Genomic DNA, 20,417 nt, shown 5'->3' on the forward strand with positions numbered 1-20,417 from the left:
ACAAGGAACGTCTAAAATTTTCATAAGTGCTATGCAAGGTATTGTTTTTGACCAAGATTTCCAGGTATGCCAAAAATTCAAAAAAGATTGTTTGCTTCTGGAGATTGTTTTTTACAAGAATAACAGGAAAGGTTACCAAGAAATTTCGGTTGCCTAAAGAGTGCAGCTGTGTAAAAGAGTTTTCCGCATGAAAAGTATTTAGTGGAGTATTTAACGAAAAACTTCGACTCTGTTCTTTCTATGTCTTTTGGTCTTATAATGCTGATTTATTCACAAGTGTCTCTTAAGCTTATAAGCTTTTTCTTTGATACTTAGACCCAGATTGCTTCAAGAGAAGACTGTGTCTGACAAAATTTCGTTGCGAAATTTAATCAAATGAAATGTCATATCAGGGAGTCAATATTTGGGAGAAACATCTTTATATATCTACACAACTTAGTTTAGTGGGAAATACTTATTAGAGGAATCATTGTAGTTTCATTCCCTGTAAGAGTAATTCAAGAAGAACAACTGAATCAAAAGTCATGATATTGGTAAACATAGAAGCTGTCAAGAAAAATCACAGGAAGAAATCAAACAAAACAATTTGAAAAGATTATTAATATTTTAAACAATTAAAACAAAATTGGAATATAAAATAACAACTCTACTAAACCCGATTTCTTTTTTCAGGGTGATTTTCTGTACACTTGAATGAGGAAAACTTATAAAATAAACTCTCTTTTGTAATCATTTATTTAAGAAATACAGATCAATATTGGATAATTTTCCCAACTAAATTAGAACGAACAAAGCATTTTATTTAGGTAAAGTTACTTGAGGCATTAAGCTATTTTTACATAAACTACATAAAGCAAAGTTTACGACCTTCTGCAGATTGCAAAATGACAATGCAACAAGAGACAGAAAACATGACATATAAACCCATTTGTCTTAAATGATTACGAACTGGCCTCAGCCAAATTGTAGCTGGTAACGATGAAGGACAAAATCAAATTAATCATTATCGTATGCATCAAACACTTAGTCATTTTCATTCTGTTCAATGTCAAACTTGGAGGTTGAATCCAAGGTCTAATTGAAATTCAATATGAAATTGAAAGTCTTAAATATATTGTATGAATTAGTATTTTACTACAAAAGGAAAATCAGCATTTAAAAGATTTATAAGGCCTAACTATTCGTGATAAATGGGAAAGAGATTCGAAGTACTATGAAATAATTCAAAACGGAGATGACTCCAACAGAAATTGCAATATAATACAGAGCTTCCAGTATTGTTTCAATGGTACAAACATGGAAAGAATTCACTATTCTTCACATTTCATCGGCGAAACCTAGTTCTGACATCATCAAAGAACCTTTTAAAAGTACGGTTGATTTTGACTGGTTTATTTTTATCTTCATCACTGTCAGTTTGCGTAAGGTCAACGAACTGGACCTTTCTTTTTCTACTACATTCTGGATCAGACGCTTTTCTACTACGTTCTGAATCAGACGTTTTAGACGATGAAGATACTGAGTCCTCCACTGGCTTACTCGTCACAGTGCGCTTGATTGAAGAAATTTCTTTGTAGTTTTCTTCCTGTGTGTCTGCTGAAGATCTCGGAATCGCTTTTGCAGAATCACAGGAGTTTCCTGGAAGATTTGCATTCTCTTTTTGCACGTTCAACTGCTCTTTGGTAGACGTGGTAAGACGACGTTGTGTCAAAATCTAGAATTTTTGGATAAAGTTCAATAAACATGATGTATAGTGCAATATTAGTGATGTATGTGAAGGTCATAGCATTGGAAATTTTTTATGATATATTCGAAATACAATTCTGTTTAATTCTATTGAAATACAAGATGCAACGAGAAAAGTGAAAGCTGCTGGAGGTTCTTGAAATGGTCTTGCATTCTCAATGAAATATACTCTATCGCAGACTTTTACATTTAAGTTAATGTTTAAAAGACTTGGTACCTTTTGATATTTCTGCTCCAGCACGTCTTTGATTGCCAACGGTCGCAATGGCCCCTGCACGCCTCCATCTCTTCTTATGAAAACCTGGAAGTGACCGCCAAATTATGGATTAAAGTGGACTTATTCTGGAAATGAACAAGTGAAGCGCTTCAACATAATATCTCACTGGACTGTTGTCATTAAAAACAGATCGATGGCAAAGTAGGAAGTAAATTTTTAGAACGTGAAGTTTTATGGCATTTTCTAATGATTTAGAAAATGCCATAAAACTTATCGATGATAATAGCTTCATGGCCAAAAAAGGAGAGGAACTTACGTATAGCTATTAACGATCGAAGAAAAATTGTGTATGATATCAAGGCAAACCTGTGTTTACTTTTCATTTCAAACTAGCAGTAGGTAGAATTAAACATCGCTTCGGTTTACAAATTCAGATAATGAAAATGAAACGAAAAAGCCTCGCCCTTCCGATGATGATTTACGACCACAGAGGAAGGTAAAGTAGCTATCTGAAAACAGTTTTCCTCGTTAATAGCAAATCAAATCAAGCTGATTGTGGAAGGCTGACAAGTCATACATTTAAGTAAGTGTCAGCTTAAACATAAAAAGGTTCCAATACGTGCTCCTATAAAACTGGTAGCAAGCATGGGTATTTAAAATAGATTCCCTGTGATCGATGCATTTGTGTAGACGAATGGTATAGCATATAGATTCGATTCGAGTGGTATAGCATTTAGAAAAAATACAATTTGGAAAATAGACATTTTTCAGTGATAGATACAATATTTTATACTTATTCGACTCTTCTATTTGTATGTGATACCGGGCCTAGTAAGTTATGGTCTCTTAAAGCGGCTTAATTGAGCTTGCCAAAAGCTTCTTTTCTTATTTTGCAAAGCTCTACAGTGGCTGCTGCACCAGTCACGTTTTAAAATAATAAACATGTGATGCTGGAAATCAATCGCTCGTGGTCACCAAATTTGCAAAGTAAATTGCACTTCGACATACCTCATGATTTCCTGATTCATAGAGAAACTCATTATCACCTTTGTAGATGTGCAACTCTATAACTTTGCATGCAGTAATAGCACGACCTCTGTAATCATGAACAGGCATAAAAACGATCCTAGGAAAAACACATGACGTAATTTCACTCCTCTGTCAGAATGAAACAATATTTGAAAACCAAGTGCACAGAGAACATTCCATAATCAGGTAAAGCAAATAATTTTCTTGATAAATGTCCCTTCACTAAGTGTCTCTTGATAAATGTCGACATTGATTTGAAAAAACTAATATTCTTAAAGTATTGAACATAGTTTTTAAACCAGTGCATCCTAAAAATACTAATTCCTCATTATATGCGAACCAGGAAGAGCCAGGTTTATCTAGCCACAAGCTAGGAGACATAGGATGGATGAGGAGGAATTCATACAAACAAACCTGTATTTATCTTCTTGCACAGGAGGCCGAAATTTTGCAAATTCATCTTTAATAGTATAGTAAACCATAGTTGAAATTGAATGACTGCAGAAAACACCAATGACTCTGCCTAGGAAATGTTGGAAGGTAAAGACGTTGTGTTTAATTATTTAGAGCAGCTACAGTTAAGGTTAAACCTCGCGATCTGAATTTTTCCAAACACTCAATCTAAAATTGTTTTCGGGCAAATGCAGGAAATTTTCATCATCCCTTATCCTAATATCTGAACACTGAACAGACGAATTCAAAATTGTATATATTTAAATGCGATAATGATAATGAAGAGACAAAAAAGCGGTACCCTTTCTTCACCAAGATATTTGGTAGAAACCATTTCACTAACTTCAATATCTCATTCAAGTTAAATAGAAACATTTGAATGTATATTCATCAAAGATATTTGAACCTGTAAACAAATTTTCAAATTCTTGTGAACAATTCCTCTTTACGAAATGATGAACAACTGTAAAGAAAAAGTTTGGTTTCGAGATAAAAAAGAGAACAGAAATAATTTCACCAGGTTCCACAATTGCCACCCAAATAAAAATAAAACAATTACCATCATCACGGACACCTCCAAGAAGAACACCACCTTCCGAATTGAGGAAAGCACTTCCATACTTTTGTACGTACTGAAACAAAGGGTGAAGATGCGTTGGAAGGTGTCACCGAAAGATGCCCATGCGTTCAAGAAATCTTTACGAAATCGTGATATAAATTATGTAGTAATTTTTGAAATGTTAAGCAGCCTCGCTGCTAGGGGTCTAGTGTTTAGATTCAGTCGTAGGTAAGGGCGTGACTTATGTCTACTTTCAAAAGAAATACCAAAATGTACAGAGTCTATCAATTTAAACTACCCAACAGGCGTCTATGACATAGGCTAATTTTTTCAAGGATGCAAAAACCATAAAAATTGACAAAGCCATAAATGCCAGTGCTCAAGAAAGAATAGTTTAGTTTGAGAAAGGTATTTATGAATTTCAAAATTCATAATTTCATGATGAAATTTAACACAATGAAATCCTTACTTGATTTCATTCCTACTAGAAACAGATACTTTTCTACCAAGCTTGGCAATTACTTAAACCCAAAGCATTGGCTAACGTTCCACAGATACAGATATGGAAGGGACTTCTAAAGTATCTCACTGTATGGTGAGAAATGAGCTGATACATCTCGCCTTAGCGTGAACTTCAAAACTTGCAGACTTCAGTCAAAACAATCATCAAATTTAAACTAACTTCTTTTAGTGAGTTACTTTTCAACATAAGTCCACCAGCTTTGAATTCATAATTTCTGTCTTCAGTCACTTGTAATAACTCATCCAGGACATAGAAACTGCGTTGCACTCTATGAAATCAATCAAATATTGCTCAGTATTAGCACAGGGAATTTAACAAGCTAATAAATACTTCTTCAAAACAAAATTGGAGCTAAATCTTTTTTGTATTTCCAACTACTAAGAAATTTTTTGCAACATCTAGACCAACTATGATAACGAATATGGAATCTTCCTGAAATTCTAGCATGTTTGTTGATAACTCACAAGACAAACAAAGCAAGGTTCATTGAAAAAACCTTGCAGTAGATTGGTTTTGCATTCTTTATATTCCAAAATGCAACATGGCATCAGAAAATAAGGTGAGTAATATCAGGCTTTTCCAATTTTTATTATTGTGCCAATCAGTTGAAAAAACAATGACACATTACAAAAGTAGCAGATATTTGAACATTTAGAGACGATTCTGAGCAATTCAGATGCTTCTATTTTAAAAACCAAGTGATATACTGAGCTAGAATTTAAAAATTGCATCCAAAACACAGTCTGTCTGATTCATCATTAAAGCCAGGAAAACTTAGAAGGGAAGGTCGCAAGGTTATCCTACTTCTGTTGTGAAAGTTAACAAGATGTACAATAAATAAATATTTTTCTCTGACATACAACTGTATGTCTAATAGAGGGATTTCATTTGCTTATCTTCTAGAAAAAAGTATAAGAACATGCAAGAACTTCCCCTGTAGAATTATCCAGCAAGAATCAAAATATTTGTTAACATAATTCTGTAAATCTACACTTCTTACAGTTAACATGGTACATAAAGCTCTTAATAACAGAAATCTCGATTTAAATATCAGACAGACAAATAAAACTAGTTGTACTAGACACTTTTTGAAACATAAATCAAAGAAACACAATTTAGGTTAACAGTTACCTTTTTTGAAGAATTTGCTTTGGACTGAATTTCACATTGGCTGGTGTAGTAACATATCTTGCTCTTTTCTACAATCAAACACTTTTTGATCAAATTTCAATTGGGTAACTGTACATTATAATTTACTGAAGATTACTTTTTTGCTGAGAAATTTTCAGTAAATTCCTCGTGGAAAGAAATAAGTAGCTAGATATGATGAAAAAGAAAACAAATAAATTCTACTTACAAAAACTACATACCAATACTGCTACAATGGGGTTGCTTAGTGTATTTACATAAGAAAGGATCCCAACATTCTGAATAGTATATTAAGCATTCAACTTAGAGAGCCAAAATTCAACAAGGTGTGTTATAAGTTATACCCCAGAAAGGTTTTTAAATATACTGGGCTAGTTGCTAATGCTTTCTGTATAACAAAATTTGTGAAATGAAAAAATTTGTATATCTTGTTAGAAATTTGCTTAAAAAAATTGCAAAGAACATGCATGCAAGCTCATGCTGAAAGATACAACAGCCAACAAAAGCCCTGTAACATGTCATAAACTAGCTGTAAAGACCTGTGCTTTCTTTTGCAATTGTAAACCAGAGGAGTTTGTTCCCAGAAAACTTATAAAGGTACATCTCTCTCGGCTAAATTGTGTGATGTTCTATACAAGGCCATTGTCAGATAACCTCAATAGTTGGCAAGAGTGAAGTAAGTGTCTGCTTACACTTTGGGCAATTTTTACAATGAACTATGAATTTTCCTATCTATGCCACTGGCTTCAATAAAATTACTGAATGGCACAGTACCCCTCAACACCAGTTGTAGAAGAAACATGTCAATAACAAAGGTGCCAATGGTGGGAGCACTTCAGAAGAATTTGATAATGACCCAGGTAAAAAATCAAAATAATTCTCCAGTTAGACCCAACACAAACTACATTCTAAAATTTCTGAGAAAAATATTCAAAAAACATCACACAAAAACTCCTTTGGCTTGCAGTACGCAAGTAAGCAGATTTTTTGTACAGAATAAACTTTTTGTACAGAATCTTAGATAGAGCTTGTACATCCAACTCTATAGAATCAAGCACGAAGCCAGCACTGAAAAGATGGGCAGGTAACAGGGGCGAAGCCAAAAATTTTTTACGGATGAATAAAGTGCTTTTTGCTGGCAAAAGGGTGTGTCTCACTTTGCCCTCCTTTAGTAACACCCCTGGTGGGCAATGCAGAGTTAAAGTTGGCTTGTCAATTGAGTGAAGTGAAGGAGCTCATTGATTGTAAGGCAAGAGCTTTGTAACAGTATTGAAGAACTTAAGTAACAGTATTGAAGAACCTTCAAAAATTTGATACCTTTCAATTGATACAGAATTTAATAAAGATCTATTATCTTCCACTGGATAGAGAATTTTTGCAAATGTAATGAATTTTTGGAGAGTTTTCTTATAACACTGATGATTAGAAACATAAACATCTGAAGAGAAGTCTTGTTTTCTTTTACGTATTAAACAGAATAAATCCAAAAATTAAAAGAAAACTAAGCTATAATGATAAGTGCAATGAAGCCTTATCATTTCATCTACTTGAAAGAAAGTTTTCAAGATTTTGACTCTCAAGAATTTAAAAAGTACTCAAACTGCAGTGGCATCAAAGACTGTCCTTCAAAATGAAGGAAGTTTGGGTCTCGCTTTGCAGCTTGGCGTCTTCGTTGAAGCATCTATCTTGCTCAGTGCCAAAAACAAGATTCAACGCAGACTGAATCATATCAGCAGTTGGATTGACTCAATTGTGTGGACTGGTGCACAGTCGATATTAGTTTGCATCATGAATGCACAGACTTCATTGAGACCAATTTTTATGATAGTCATGTAGGAAGACACCGTTTTCTAAGTTGCTTGACATAAACACCTTTTTGTTCTAAAATTTTTGGACAGGCACAATATTTTTGGAAGGGGCAAAATATTCTAGTTGGGCAGGCAATGCCCCCGTGCCCCCTTGCCTTCCTGCCAGTATAGCATTAGAAAAGAATGAAAAATAATTCAAAAAACACATTCACACTTGATAAAGGATACAAGATATATCAAGAATAATAATACTTTGTTGTTTTTAAACGATGACTGCTACGCCCTAACTGTCGTGAAACACCCATTTTAACTTTTGACTTTTGATTTGTTAAGTGTGCACCCAGCAACTCCAGAAACATTGGGCGTGCATTTGCCATACTTTCCATAGTGGATCATACCCAGAACAAAACGGTGTACAATGAATTCTGGGGAGAAAATTCAGCAATGTCCTCTCTTGTTCCGCACAATGTGATTGATGGCCTAAAATGTATATAGGAATCACATAAGAGCACTTACACTAGGCTTCGCTGTACCATCGCAGCACTCACTGTTGTCTCTTTCACGCTTAAAGAACCTCTTGATTTTATCAAGAAAACTTGTCATTTTCAACAATCACACTTCAGAGATCGTTGTGATTTGAATCTCTTTCGAAATTCTCCTGGAAGATTCGCGCAAACGCACGTTTGTTCGATTTGCAATTCGCGGTTGTTGTCAGCAGGCTGGATACGAGGCTGGCAAGATACCCCATCTTCTGCCCCTCTTCATGTTTCCCTCCCAGGGTAATTCGGCTTAAACCCGCACATGAGGTCCCCATTTTTTGGATCCGGCTGTCTAGCTTAGTATCAGAGAAACAATGTTTAAAAGACAGGCTGAAAAACCACGAGAAGTAGCATGAATGATCTTGTCGCACTTTTCATGTTTCTGTTGTATAATTTTGGTGCATAATTTTCAAATGTTGGACTGGGACTTCTCGTTAGATAAAATGATCGATCTATTTGACCTGAGAGATGTGGTTAACGCAAGTTCTGCTTCTTCTTATAGCTTTAAACACTTTTATTTGAGAATGGCATGTAATCTCTTTGAAAAAATATTCTGTAAACGTTGATCATCAACCAGATAATAAAGGACAAAACGAAATGTTAACGATTTTAATACTTACAGTTTACATTAAAACGTCCATCTATTTCATTCGAAGGTTTGGCACTTAATTCTAATTCACTCCAAGACTGGGCCTTTATTTGAGCCAGGGTACTTATTCGAGAGGAGTTTTGATTTACGAGAAATTTTATCAAGGATTTACGTGAAAACAGCTTCATATTTTGGGAGTTTCTTTAGAAAATGTTTATAGAGAGGCTAAAGTAAGGAAATAAGTGAATTATATTCCACCTTAGAAGAGGGTGGTTTATTTCACTTAGCTGACAAAAAACGGTTCATGTAGATAAACTGGGCTTCTAGAAAGGCAGATGGTGCTAAAAAATGCTATACGGTGAGTAAATCTTATGCTTTTAAATTATGCTAAAAATGCTTTTGATGTGTCCTGTTATAATTTTCCAAAGTTGAAGAGGCGCCGGAGTAGTACAGTTGTGCAAGGACAACGACCAGTTGATTTCGAAACTAATATTAGAATATCATTAAAGAAGACAATAGAATACATAGAAAGTATTTTCATCAAGTCGTTGAAAAAACTTTGTTCTATGTTGAAAAATGTTTCTACTGACTTAGTCTTTTCACGATTAAGAAAACAACGCAGAAATTAGCATTTCCTGTGGCATGGCCTTGGGCTTCAAATCAAATGAAGAACATAAACGAAACGAAGTAGCCAGAAATATTTTAAAGGGCGTAAGCATGCATAGTAACAAAAATCAAAATATCCAGCTACCTACAGCGAAATTCTAAGAAAGGATACAACAGCAAAAACATAGCATACTATGGGACGTAAATTTACAGAAATTCTTTGTAGGGTGAAGGGTAGGAAAAATCCGTCTGACAATTGTTGCTTGATAATAAAATTGTGCAAAGCCTTTATTTACAGAACCTTAACTCTATACGCTTCGGGCATTTGCTTTCCTGAATCGAGTAAATTATCGGCATTAACGTTATGTTATGCTATTCTCTGAAGTACATAAGCATTTGAATAATTCATTCATTCATGAATTCATTCAAATCAGAATTGGCCATTCAAGATACTTTGCGTTATATACAGGCTTTAGAAGCATTATACAAGAAGTCAAGAGACAGGACTTAGACACCAAGAAATGCAAAAAATCGTTCCACCATGGCTTTGAAGGAAAGAAATGTAAATTGATCTATAGATGTTTATTAAAATCTTTGGTCTGACAAACGTCGCCACAATTCACAAATATCGCCATCAACACCACACGAAATGTCTTGGTTTTGTAGCATTTTGGTTTTGTCTTTAGTTCTGAACCCTGAAAGCTAGAAAGACTGCTGCTACTTGCAATATCTATCAGCTTTCATTTTTTCTCTTCGATCAAGCATAGCTTCATGTAACTTGCCTTTATTTTTTGCTTTCTCTAACTTCCTAACATTCTCAGCAGAAAGTCTTAGTCTACGGTCTTGGAAACTCTGGAATTGCTTGACGTAATTAACTTCGCATTGGCGAGGATCCATAATATCTTCTTCACTCGCATCATCTTTTTTCTTTTTTCTAAAACGGAAAAGCTTTGGAATGAATGAAGAATTCTTCAAAGTGAGAAGATTTGATGACGTATACATGCTTGGTCTTAGAAAAGTTCCTAGGTAAATTCTAGGCAACTCTTATCACCAATTTTCAGTGTTGATGCTTGACCCTTGATGTTTATGAACAAACTAATGTCTTTAAACTTACATCTGCAGCCAAAAATTAAAAGAATACAGTCCATCTTTGAAAGCTATGCAGCTACCATACAAGTATTTCTAACAAAAGAAGGATCTTTATGATCAATATTAGAACAGAAATAATTCACTAACTTGTTTACAAAGTCGGTCCGCAGCTGGAAAATCTCTTTTTCTTTTGCTTTTGAACTCAGTGCCTTTAGCTCACCAGATTCGTTTACAGCCAAGAAGTAGCCATTGTGTCCCTGTAATGCTGTTTTTTCATCTTCTACTACAATATCAATTTGTTCCTGGGGCCCGATCGCATCTGCTCGCCCTGTTACATCACCTCTTGAATTAACTGATACATATTTACCTGTACAAAGAACATACAGAATATTAAGACTATCAAACAACATTATCCAGAAACATTCTACATTGAAACACCACTAGAGTAGAGCTGAAGATTTTCTATGCTACATACAATTCTATACAATTACAAATACAATTGAATATGTTAAAATAGGTAAAATGTGCTAAAAAGTACAAAACTACACTTACAAAAAAGAAACATAACAAGACTAAATAATAGTTAAATTAAGGTGGAGCTCTTTAAATAGGTTAACTAATTGAGAGAGAGCACCCCTGCCCATAAAGACTATTAGTTAAAATAATAAACAAAATAAGTTTATATAACTTAAAATTGCCTTCTGAGGCCAATCAGAATGGAAAAGAAGTAAAATCTAGGATCTGTAATACAGACTTTTGTGTCCCAAGTGAATGAAAAAATAAAAGGAATTCTGGTTTGCAAAACAGAAGGAACTCAGTTAGAGCAGCATCTGGAACTAAGAAATGGCTTTGAAAACAGCAAACATTATTGAAACATCAGGCCTTTCGTTTGATGCAAGTGATCACTCGCAATCGCATCAACACTTCCAGAAATACAATCTTGCAAGCTATTGATCAATCATCCAAAGCAGTAATTCTGAGGAATATCAATATTCTGAGGAATTTTTATCAATAAACACATTTCCAGTCTTTTTTTGCGACCCAAAAATGTGAAATAGACAATACAAAGCTGGTATATAAAAACACAGGAAACAAAAGTGCGCTGAGTCAACCTAATGTCAATGGAATAATGCAACTAAAAATAAATTCCACCATGAATGTTCAGGAATACTAGGCACTTACATACTATTTGGATTACAGGGTCACATAGTCCTTGGAACATCGTCTAAGGCAGTTAGTGTTTTTAAAAAAAATTTGGAACAACATTTTGCGACCAAATTGTTGGTCGAAATTCTTGTCTTTAGTAAATAATGCTTATATGACCCTTGTGATGCACATAAAATTCACAAACGAAGCACAGTTATGTTGGGTATTCAATCTTTCTTGGGGTGCATTAAAGATAATTATAACCAGTTGTTTTCATTTTATGTTTCCTAACACAAAAGTACCTTATATAACATGATCATACGGTTTTGTAGACATTACAGATATTTTAAGCATTGTTGATTATCATTATAAATCTTAGAGCGATTGCACACGAAAGAGAAATCATGGGTGCGCTGGACCACTCATGGGGGTGATTTATTATGAAAAGGCCTGAGACATGTTACTAAAGCTTTTTGTCTGACCCTCTTCAGAGTATAAAACGTCATGGATAAAAAACTCAATGCTAGGAAATATAATTACCCAGCTGTGGTCTATGTTCTGATGTTTTATACTCTCAAGAGTGTCCAACAAAAAGCTTTAGTAACATTTTTCAAAATGTTTGATTTTTCAAAGTCATTTTTAAATTTTGTACCACAAAAAGATTGTTTGCAAACTAAGAAATGTTACATATTGTAAGATAGCTACACAATAGCCAGTAGCTTATTGAATATATGTATACCTAAGGCTGGATATTGGCCACAAAATAATAAAGCTGCATCAAAGGTTCTACATCCTATAGCTAATGGCAAAAAGTTGCATGATACAACAATGTAAATAGAAGCTGTTAATCATCCACTTTACCAATATACCATGGTTTAAAATTTCTACCCATCCACCCTTACGCTAACAGATAATTTCTTCTTCATTTCATGTGAGCACACCAAGGAAATTAATAGGCCATACCAGATATCTTTGGCTTAAGATATATAGATTCTGACAAGACATTTACTATTATCATGTTTTGACTCATAGTATCATTGATTGACACTTTAAGTTAAGCCTTGCTGTGAACATGTTTTTACCACTCTTACGCTGAATACGTAATGTGGCCTAGTATTATATCCTGATCATATAAGTTGTTTTGTTATATTCGTTCAACCATAGTTTATCTTTCAAGATACTCTCCGTGAAATTCTAATAGATTCCACCCTGGGTTTGTTGGCTGCTTATTGCTTACTGAAAATTGCTTATTTCAATGTTTGAATTTTGTATGGCATTCACATGCAGGCAGTATTAGCTCGTCATATTCACCCCGCCCTTCCAATTATATAGCAGATTATTACGAGTTGATGACCAGACCTAGAAATATATTTTTAATTCTTTCTAAATTGAAGAGAAATTTTTTTCAAGATTATTATGTAGCTGGCAGGAGGGGAGACCAATGCTCAACTAGAGTAACATTATCAAATTTTGATGGAAATGCTGGTATCAACAGAGGCATAACAATAGATTTGTGTCTGGAATCTCGGTTATCATATAAAGTTAACAACAAACGCTAGCTTTAATTATGACAATTGATGACCATCCATACATACCATATCCAGACTTAAAAGAAACTTTCGTTTCTGTCAACTTGACAAGTGTAAATATTTCCTCAGCTTGTGGGGTGTTGTCCGCATGGACTTCTCCAACTGATAAAGATCCGTTGTCTCTTGCAATAATGTAATTTCCTTTGAACGTTTGCAAAGCTACATTGCAGCTTCTGATTTGCTCGTAGCTTTTGATTGCCCACCATCCACCGTGATTAATTGCATCTTCATCCTTTTCCTCGATAGTTTCTTCCGTACGATTGTGTTTTCTCTTCTTACTTTTAGTCTTTTTTGAAGAAGAAAGTCCTTTCAAGTTAAGTTTTCCGATTTTGACCTGTTTGTACTCCGCCATTTTCATAATCAGGGAATACAGTCTCGCTTTGAAGTTAGCGTTGAAGTGCATTGTATGCTCTTGTTGTATTTTCTTCTTCGTCGAGGAGAGTTTTGGGAGTTGGCAAACTTTGCTACAAACCTTCCGAACAGTCATGGATTTTCTTGATAAGGAATCGATTGGACATGGTTTGAAGATTGCTTGCACTGTTATGACAGGTATGGCAAATTTCAACAGCGTCAGAGTTGCAGCTCTAGAATTTGCCTGCGTGTGACTGGGTCGGTTTGTGGGCGGGCGCAAGACAACCCCCTCCTGTCACGCAGAGTTTAGATTTTATGTCAAAATGAAATGAATCTGAAAATAAAGAAGCTTGTAGTTGTAGGTTTCATTGCAAGGTTGTTTCCCCCCTCGATTTCCGATCGTCTGTATTCGCTCTGTATCAGTAACAATCCCAGCTGACCTTTGCCCTTGTACACTCGCCTCACAAAAGTATTGCACCACCTTGTTCAAAATGGCGGCACTTTCTGTCAATAATTATACAATACAAAACATTTGAATGCATGAATTGGGTGAAATAGGCATATTTTATAGCAAATTCCGGCAGGAAAAGTTTGCAAATTTTACTGACGTCATAGAATACCTAGTTAGAAATGTACATTTTACGCAAAAACATTATTGTTTGATGTAGATCAATGCCTAAGGGAGAAAATTTCTCAAATGAGAGGCGAGTCCCTATAAAATTTTTACAGTGAAGTGGTCTTTAGTTTTTGAAAAATTGTTGACCATGTTAGATGCAGCCACACAACAGCTTCAATAAATCAAAAAAGTTTTCTCGAGAATGCTTCAGTACCAGACTGGAAACTTTGCTGCGCGCCCGCAATATATTGCCCGCGCACACCTCTGCGCGCTTTTGCATATTGGCCGCGCAAAATCCCCTAGATCCCTTGACAATAGGATTTAACATTATTAACAATAAAAATAACTAAGAGTGCATGATTTCAGGCGCGCAGTCTCAAATTTTCAAAATAAACTTGCCCGCGCAAGAAGCAAAGTTTCCAGTCTGGCTTCAGTAGTAATAAACCCGAGAAGTGGGTGAACAAAAACAATTGACGTTAGAGGGGTAGCGATTTTGTCTGTTTTATTTCACCATGTTTACACCAAGGGACAGTAAAAGACATGAAACTTGACGCTGAGCTATGTTTTGCAGCTCAAAATTCTTCCGAACAAAAAATAATGAGTGTCTTACACAAATATGAAATAAAAATTCACCTGCATTAAAGGAAACCATTTTTACAATGATTTATTTCTGAACAAGAAGAATTCAATTTTTTCCGTGGCGTCGCTCAAAGTCCAGATTCGTACATCGTTGAAAGTGTTTGGCTTTGTATGAAAAACATTACGAAATTCCACAATAATACATTGCTCAATTATATGCAACCAATTCAAGAAGGCATAAAGCGGTTTCAAAAGTTCATAGCTCCCATCAAAATATTGAAATTTGAAACTGTTAAAAGACGTTTCAAAACTGTTATTTAAAAAAAAATGGTTCTAAAAAGATTGAAGTTTTTATTGGTGGTTGTTTCACTTCCGACACACTCCCATTCGTCATTTAAAAACAATCAATTCGTGCAACAATAGCTTTCGATAATTCACGTGCCATTTTCCCTCCTTCCAGGTGGTGCAATACTTTTGTGAGGGGAGTGTAATAATGCCGCTGTAGGCCAAACCAAGTGTGTCCAAATTTTTTTTTATAGAGATAGCCAAATTTGATAAGGTTAAAGTGCTCAATGTTAAATAGGTTAAAGATAAGGTTAAAGTGCTCAGTTGCAGATGTAATTTTTAGAAAAATAGACCCCCACCTTCTGAATACTTCACACGTTGGTCACTAACATCTTCAGTTCGTCTACAAAATCCTGAGCTTGTTGAAAAAACCTGCATCAATAAATTTTGCTATTGATGTCCCTCCAACCCCCCTCCCTGCAAATCTAGAAGCCCAAGGAACATCATTGAAACCTGTATATATAGTTTGGAAATAATACCCCCCCCCCCCTTCTGAATACTTCATAAGTTGATCAGTAACATCTTCAGTTCGCCTACAAAATCCTTAGTTTGTTGGAAAAACCTACATCAATAGATTTTGCTATTGATGTCCCTCCAACCCCCCTCCCTGCAAATCTGGAAGCCCAAGTAACACCATTGAAATGTGTATATACAGTTTGGAAATAATTTGAATTGCTAATAGCATGATACAAATTAAATCACAGATATATGGGTCAGTATTTCTATAAAACCTATATCAGTATTAATTATTTTTCATTTAAATATCTATCCTACATTTAGGCCTATATGCTGGTGGTGGGATGTCCATTTTGAACTCAAGTGTCAAAGCCTGGAGAGATCTACCCGCTGTTGAAGCAATTAAGTACTGGAAGCCAGCTTTTTACCGCAACCAGGAATACCAAAGAAGAATAAATCTTCTATCAATCTTGACAGGTGCGGGTGGTTTTGCTTGCACATTTGGTACCTCAAAAGAAGACTATGCTTGGATAGTTAGTGCAGGCCTTTTGTTATCCCTTGGCCCTTACACTAAGATTTTTATTTTGCCATTGAATAATCAGTTACTAGACACAAAGCAAGCCATTGAGAATGGTGAAAAATGGATCCGTGACTCTTTGGAAGAGTGGAAAATGCGTCATTCTCTTAGAGCCATTGTTAGTACAGCACTTTTTGGTTTCATGGTGTACAAGCTTGCAAAACACTGAAAGTTTTGATCTACTTTTTTTAAAAAAACAAAATATTCATATGCAAATGGACAGCCCTACATACAATTTTGTGTCTACATGCCTCTCTGCATCTAGCATTTATATTTGATTATAAAAATCATTCACATTTCACAATATAATTAAAATTGCACCAGTGTTTTTAATAGGTTTATTGATTAAAGATTTATTAATAAAATGATTATTAACAAAGTGTAATTTTTATCTTACAAACTGTGTCTGATTTATAGAAGTGTTTCTATAAATCTGCTCTATGACATTGGTATGAAGATTGAACAGCTGATCATCATGAAATCTATCCTTGTTAGCTAACTAATTTCGCTGCCTTTAATATTCACAACCAGGAGTTTATATTTTGATAATTTGACTTTCATGTTCACCTACTTAATTGTTCAGACAAAGCTCAAATTGCAGTTCAAAATCATAAAACTAATACTTCAGTGATTTTCAATGTTCTTGATAGTGTAAAGTGCATGAAGCATCAGAGGTCGGCCTGATATGACCTTGTTTGGGCATCCTGTAGAATAAACAGTCCTAGCACTATATCTTATTAAGAGGAAGTTCGAGTGCAGCATATATATTGAGAAGATATATCCATGCAAGTTCCTGGCTGTCAAATAGGGGGTCATTCAATTATTTTCAGCTCCTTCTCACGTCATGTTAGAAATAGTCAAAAAATACTACAGCCTCCTCCCATAAATTCATAATTCTTTTTTCTTCAAAAGTCAGCCAGAGGCATAAACTTCCAAACTATTAAACGTGCTGACTAAATTTTGTCTGAAACTTCAATTGCCTAATATTTTTCACTCCTAAGTTTTACATCGTTAGAAACTGCATAAATGCAAGGAGCGATCTTTAGCGAATGTTTCTCGAAAATTCTCTAGGGCCTCTAGTTCTTAGTGCAGTAAACATTTCGTAAGCAATTTTTAAGGTTTATCATGGCAGTTGCCGTAAAATAGAATTTTTGCTAAATTAATTGTACATGCGTTCTTTTAAACCTACTTCATAAAATTATCTATAGGAACTTTTAGTTTGCCTGCTTTTACCAACATCAAAACATTTCATTCATCGATACATTTCGAGTCTTAACCATTATAAACTTAAAACTGTTATCAAGGAAAAATTAGAATTCAATAAATAGAAAATTGTAAAATCATGACTACCACTTTTATTCAAATATGCGTTAGATCATGTTAGATACACCAATTGATACGAAAGAATAATCCCTATTTATTAGTAATCCGTTATTAGTAATCATTATTCCAAAACTTATTTGCAATGTGACCGTGAGTCACACTACAAAACAGCAAAGTTGTATGTGGCTGCATTTCACCTGTGAACAGAAAGAAATAAATTTTCAATAATAGCTTAAGAGTAATAACTTGATGTCATAAACTGTTAATGCATACATCAAGGGAATAAGATGGTTTTAAGTGCATTCCAAAGGGAAACAATGACTTTTAACTTTCAAATGCCGGTTTTTACAATCCAAAATTTTTTCAAAATCATTGCAAATTTTGTTTTGACTTTACATAGAACTTTGTGAGAAATAATGTGTGTTTTGGTCAAAATATTCATCGCCTTGTCTGTAATCGAAAATGTGACCTCGAGAGGAGTGTCACAAATTCTTCCTTCCCTTGCTCAAGAAATTTTTAATAAAATATACACGTTTTTGTGTAGCTAGACAATTTTAAGACCTGCCGTGTCTAATAGCAAACAAGCAAAAATGTAGTGAAAGTAGTGTTTCGCGGAACTATATTGTTTATTGAAACATAAAGGTTTCAGCTCAGCTGGAGTTTTCTCTTCGTCGTGCATTTTCAAAACATTTCACTTACATCTTTATAATTTTAACCGAAGGTTGAAGTTTAAGTCCAGTAGAAATTCTCTAGCAACGAACTTTAAAGATTACTTAATCTTGAGCCAGTTCAGCAATATAAAAAGTAAAACTTAAACAGCTTTATCAGTTAACCAAATCCATAGGCCAATTCGAAGTGAACTCAATCCAGCGCCATTCAACTCGAGCCTCAATACCCTAGCATCACCACATTGCTACCCAACGACTTCTTACGGGACAGCACAGCCGCGTTAAATTATTTGAAATGATTGAAAAATTCATTTTATTTAATATTATCCATCTTTCTCCTTGCTTTCAATTGAAACTTGTTCTTATTGGAAAAGGAAACATGCAGCTGAACAAAAACTTACTCGGGCAAATACTTTGCAAAGGATCGGCGTTTCCTTGATGACGTGCATTCCATTTTGACGAAGAAAGTAAGATCTCCTTCTTCAGAGCAACGAACCCCTTGGCATTTATTAAACATTACCAAAGAGCCTATCAGAAAAAATAAGTTCAATGATAACAATAAACTCAAAATTCTATTGCATAGTGAAAAAAATTATTTACGTACATGTAGAAGGTATAAGGATTGCTTTGTAGACCTTCTCCAACTAAGATGCGTACACTTCTTAACAAAACTTGCTGATATCCTTTTATCACTGCCTAAAATCTTGAAGATTATGGACTGGCACTAACTACTGAAAACTGCATTGCTGAAAAATTTTGACTTGTTTCTTCGAATTTCTCTGCGAACTCATTACTTTAGACATTGTCATTTTGGTGAAACATATACTGTAAGCATTTCTGTAAAAAATTCTACTTATGTGGAAATGCATAGAATTCAAATAAAGCTTATGATTGAGTGCAATTGTACCTTTTTCGTATGTTTTCCCTTGAAATGCGCAGATGGGCTCTGGGTAAATTCCGGTCGGCAAGGCTTCGATGCTCAGCGAGGCGAAACAGATCATCAACGTAAAAATGAGACTCTTTTTCGTCTATAAATGGCAACATAGAACACGAGTTTTATATCAGCAAAGCAATAGATCAACTTGTGGTTGTAGCATGTGTGTAATGAAAACAAATTTATATCTACATTGTTTAAAGTCAAGATGCGTTTACTTCTTGTATTGAAACAGCAAAGGTGACAAAAATAGTGGTGCCACTTCTTTCACTTCTGAGGCAAGAGAGAATATTTTTTCCAAGTTCACAGCTCAGAAGCAGCTGTTGAATTAGTACAGTCGACTCCGCCTATAGCCACTCCGCTCAAAGTCACACTAATGGCTATTTCAACATAAAAGTATCAGAGCCAAACATGCAAAACATTTCAAGTTCGCTCCGTTTACAGCCACATACCGCTTACAGTCACAAGTTTTCAAGCAACATTTGGCGTGACAATAACTTTTGACTACTGTAAATATTATTACTCGAAGTAAGAAGAATATTGGTAAACACAACTAGGAGGAGATACATGATTTAGAGTTCTACTCTTTTTATGACGAAACGATTTGATATCAAGCTAAATTTCAATACTTTTAGTCAGGAACATTGGATCAAGAGGAAAAAGTTGTTAAAAAAATCATTGCAGCTTGAGCCAGCATTGTTTTCTTAAAAATTATCAATTCACTTACCATCATCTTTCCAAACACTTTCAAAAGTATTTTGCTTTCAAGTAAACTTCTATATGCAACTTGTCAGGAGCCGCTGTACATTGATTTTGGGAGGTTGGATTTGGTTGCTAGACTCTAGAAAATTGACCAGATCAGATGGCAGTTTCGAATCAATGAGAGGCTGAGCACCAACCTTTTGTAACCAGGGAAAACATTCTCAAAATTCCAAGACAATACGCAGGCAATGCAAAGCATCTTTTAACCAATGTTCAATAGCCTTAGTTGAAACCTGAAGACCCCCGGTGGCGTTGTCAAGATCATAATAACTGTTTTTCCATAAAATTGATTGGTTTACTTTCTAACTCTTCTGATTTTAAAGTCATTTGCACAAGAATTAGGAAAAGACAAAATGTTTTAAGTTTGCTATCAAATTGAAATTCATAACAGCTTCGTCTGGTTGGCTAGGCAACAAAGCCTGATGTTTTATTTCGTAAGGATAATTGTGAGGTCCTTTCTACACAAAATTTGCTTTAAGATTTTTTGTTTACAGAGCAACAACAAAATAAGCAAAGAATATCAAATCATGTTGAAGATTCAGTCTGAAGAAAAATCTAGCATCTACTTGTGCGGTTGTGAAGAAGACTTTCTAGGTTTTATGTGGGTTTCAGGTTAAAGGCAAATTGAACATTGATTAAGTCATTCCTTTTAAAATGTATTCGGTGTACGCTTTAGCTGGAGTGAATATAATGCTTTTAAAAATCATTCGCTGACCCAAAGACTGCTGATAACCCAAGTGACTGATATATCAGTCATTGGGACA

At 34.8% G+C, this 20,417-nt stretch overlaps 3 protein-coding genes and 1 long non-coding RNA gene across 4 annotated transcripts; 1 reads left to right on the forward strand and 3 right to left on the reverse strand.

The window, feature by feature from the left end:
• Positions 1-345: 345 nt before the first annotated feature.
• LOC135692946 (uncharacterized) lies at positions 346-8,476 on the reverse strand. Its single transcript, XM_065211310.2, has 8 exons — positions 8,001-8,476; positions 5,659-5,726; positions 4,687-4,795; positions 4,005-4,077; positions 3,407-3,515; positions 2,972-3,089; positions 1,964-2,047; positions 346-1,714 (listed from the first exon to the last, which is right to left on the reverse strand). Exons 1-8 carry the CDS (start codon positions 8,085-8,087, stop codon positions 1,325-1,327), a joined length of 1,038 nt encoding a protein of 345 aa, XP_065067382.2. The 5' UTR covers positions 8,088-8,476; the 3' UTR covers positions 346-1,324.
• Positions 8,477-9,251: 775 nt separating this feature from the next.
• LOC135692954 (protein FRG1) lies at positions 9,252-13,529 on the reverse strand. The gene is made up of 3 exons (XM_065211320.2): positions 13,049-13,529; positions 10,455-10,674; positions 9,252-10,152 (listed from the first exon to the last, which is right to left on the reverse strand). The coding sequence occupies exons 1-3, from the start codon at positions 13,527-13,529 to the stop codon at positions 9,936-9,938; spliced, it is 918 nt and encodes a 305-aa protein (XP_065067392.2). The 3' UTR covers positions 9,252-9,935.
• LOC148959264 (uncharacterized) lies at positions 13,458-16,366 on the forward strand. Its single transcript, XM_089110847.1, has 2 exons — positions 13,458-13,591; positions 15,714-16,366. The coding sequence occupies exons 1-2, from the start codon at positions 13,528-13,530 to the stop codon at positions 16,133-16,135; spliced, it is 486 nt and encodes a 161-aa protein (XP_088966973.1). The 5' UTR covers positions 13,458-13,527; the 3' UTR covers positions 16,136-16,366.
• A 932-nt stretch (positions 16,367-17,298) lies between these two features.
• On the reverse strand, positions 17,299-19,807 carry LOC148959265 (uncharacterized). Its single transcript, XR_016144165.1, has 4 exons — positions 19,619-19,807; positions 18,865-18,985; positions 18,359-18,485; positions 17,299-17,486 (listed from the first exon to the last, which is right to left on the reverse strand). It is a non-coding gene; the product is annotated as an uncharacterized LOC148959265 (long non-coding RNA).
• Between the last annotated feature and the right edge of the window lie 610 nt (positions 19,808-20,417).

Source organism: Rhopilema esculentum, chromosome 10 (assembly GCF_057945365.1).
Source record: "Rhopilema esculentum isolate cy_ngs chromosome 10, ASM5794536v1, whole genome shotgun sequence".
Taxonomy (NCBI): domain Eukaryota; kingdom Metazoa; phylum Cnidaria; class Scyphozoa; order Rhizostomeae; family Rhizostomatidae; genus Rhopilema; species Rhopilema esculentum.

Excerpts from the sequence above, each read along its gene's own strand:
- LOC135692954 (XM_065211320.2), bottom strand. The coding sequence starts at position 13,529 with ATGACTGTTCGGAAGGTTTGTAGCAAAGTTTGCCAACTCCCAAAACTC. Across the intron at positions 10,675-13,048 it reads TTCTTTTAAGTCTGGATATG|GTAAATATGTATCAGTTAAT; the intron begins GTATGTATGGAT and ends TTCTTTGTACAG. Across the intron at positions 10,153-10,454 it reads CGGACCGACTTTGTAAACAA|AAAAAAGAAAAAAGATGATG; the intron begins GTTAGTGAATTA and ends TTTCCGTTTTAG.
- LOC148959264 (XM_089110847.1), top strand. The coding sequence starts at position 13,528 with ATGGATTTTCTTGATAAGGAATCGATTGGACATGGTTTGAAGATTGCT. Across the intron at positions 13,592-15,713 it reads TGCTTGCACTGTTATGACAG|GCCTATATGCTGGTGGTGGG; the intron begins GTATGGCAAATT and ends TCCTACATTTAG.
- LOC135692946 (XM_065211310.2), bottom strand. The coding sequence starts at position 8,087 with ATGACAAGTTTTCTTGATAAAATCAAGAGGTTCTTTAAGCGTGAAAGA. Across the intron at positions 2,048-2,971 it reads ATGAATCAGGAAATCATGAG|GTTTTCATAAGAAGAGATGG; the intron begins GTATGTCGAAGT and ends GGTCACTTCCAG. Across the intron at positions 1,715-1,963 it reads TGGAGCAGAAATATCAAAAG|ATTTTGACACAACGTCGTCT; the intron begins GTACCAAGTCTT and ends CAAAAATTCTAG.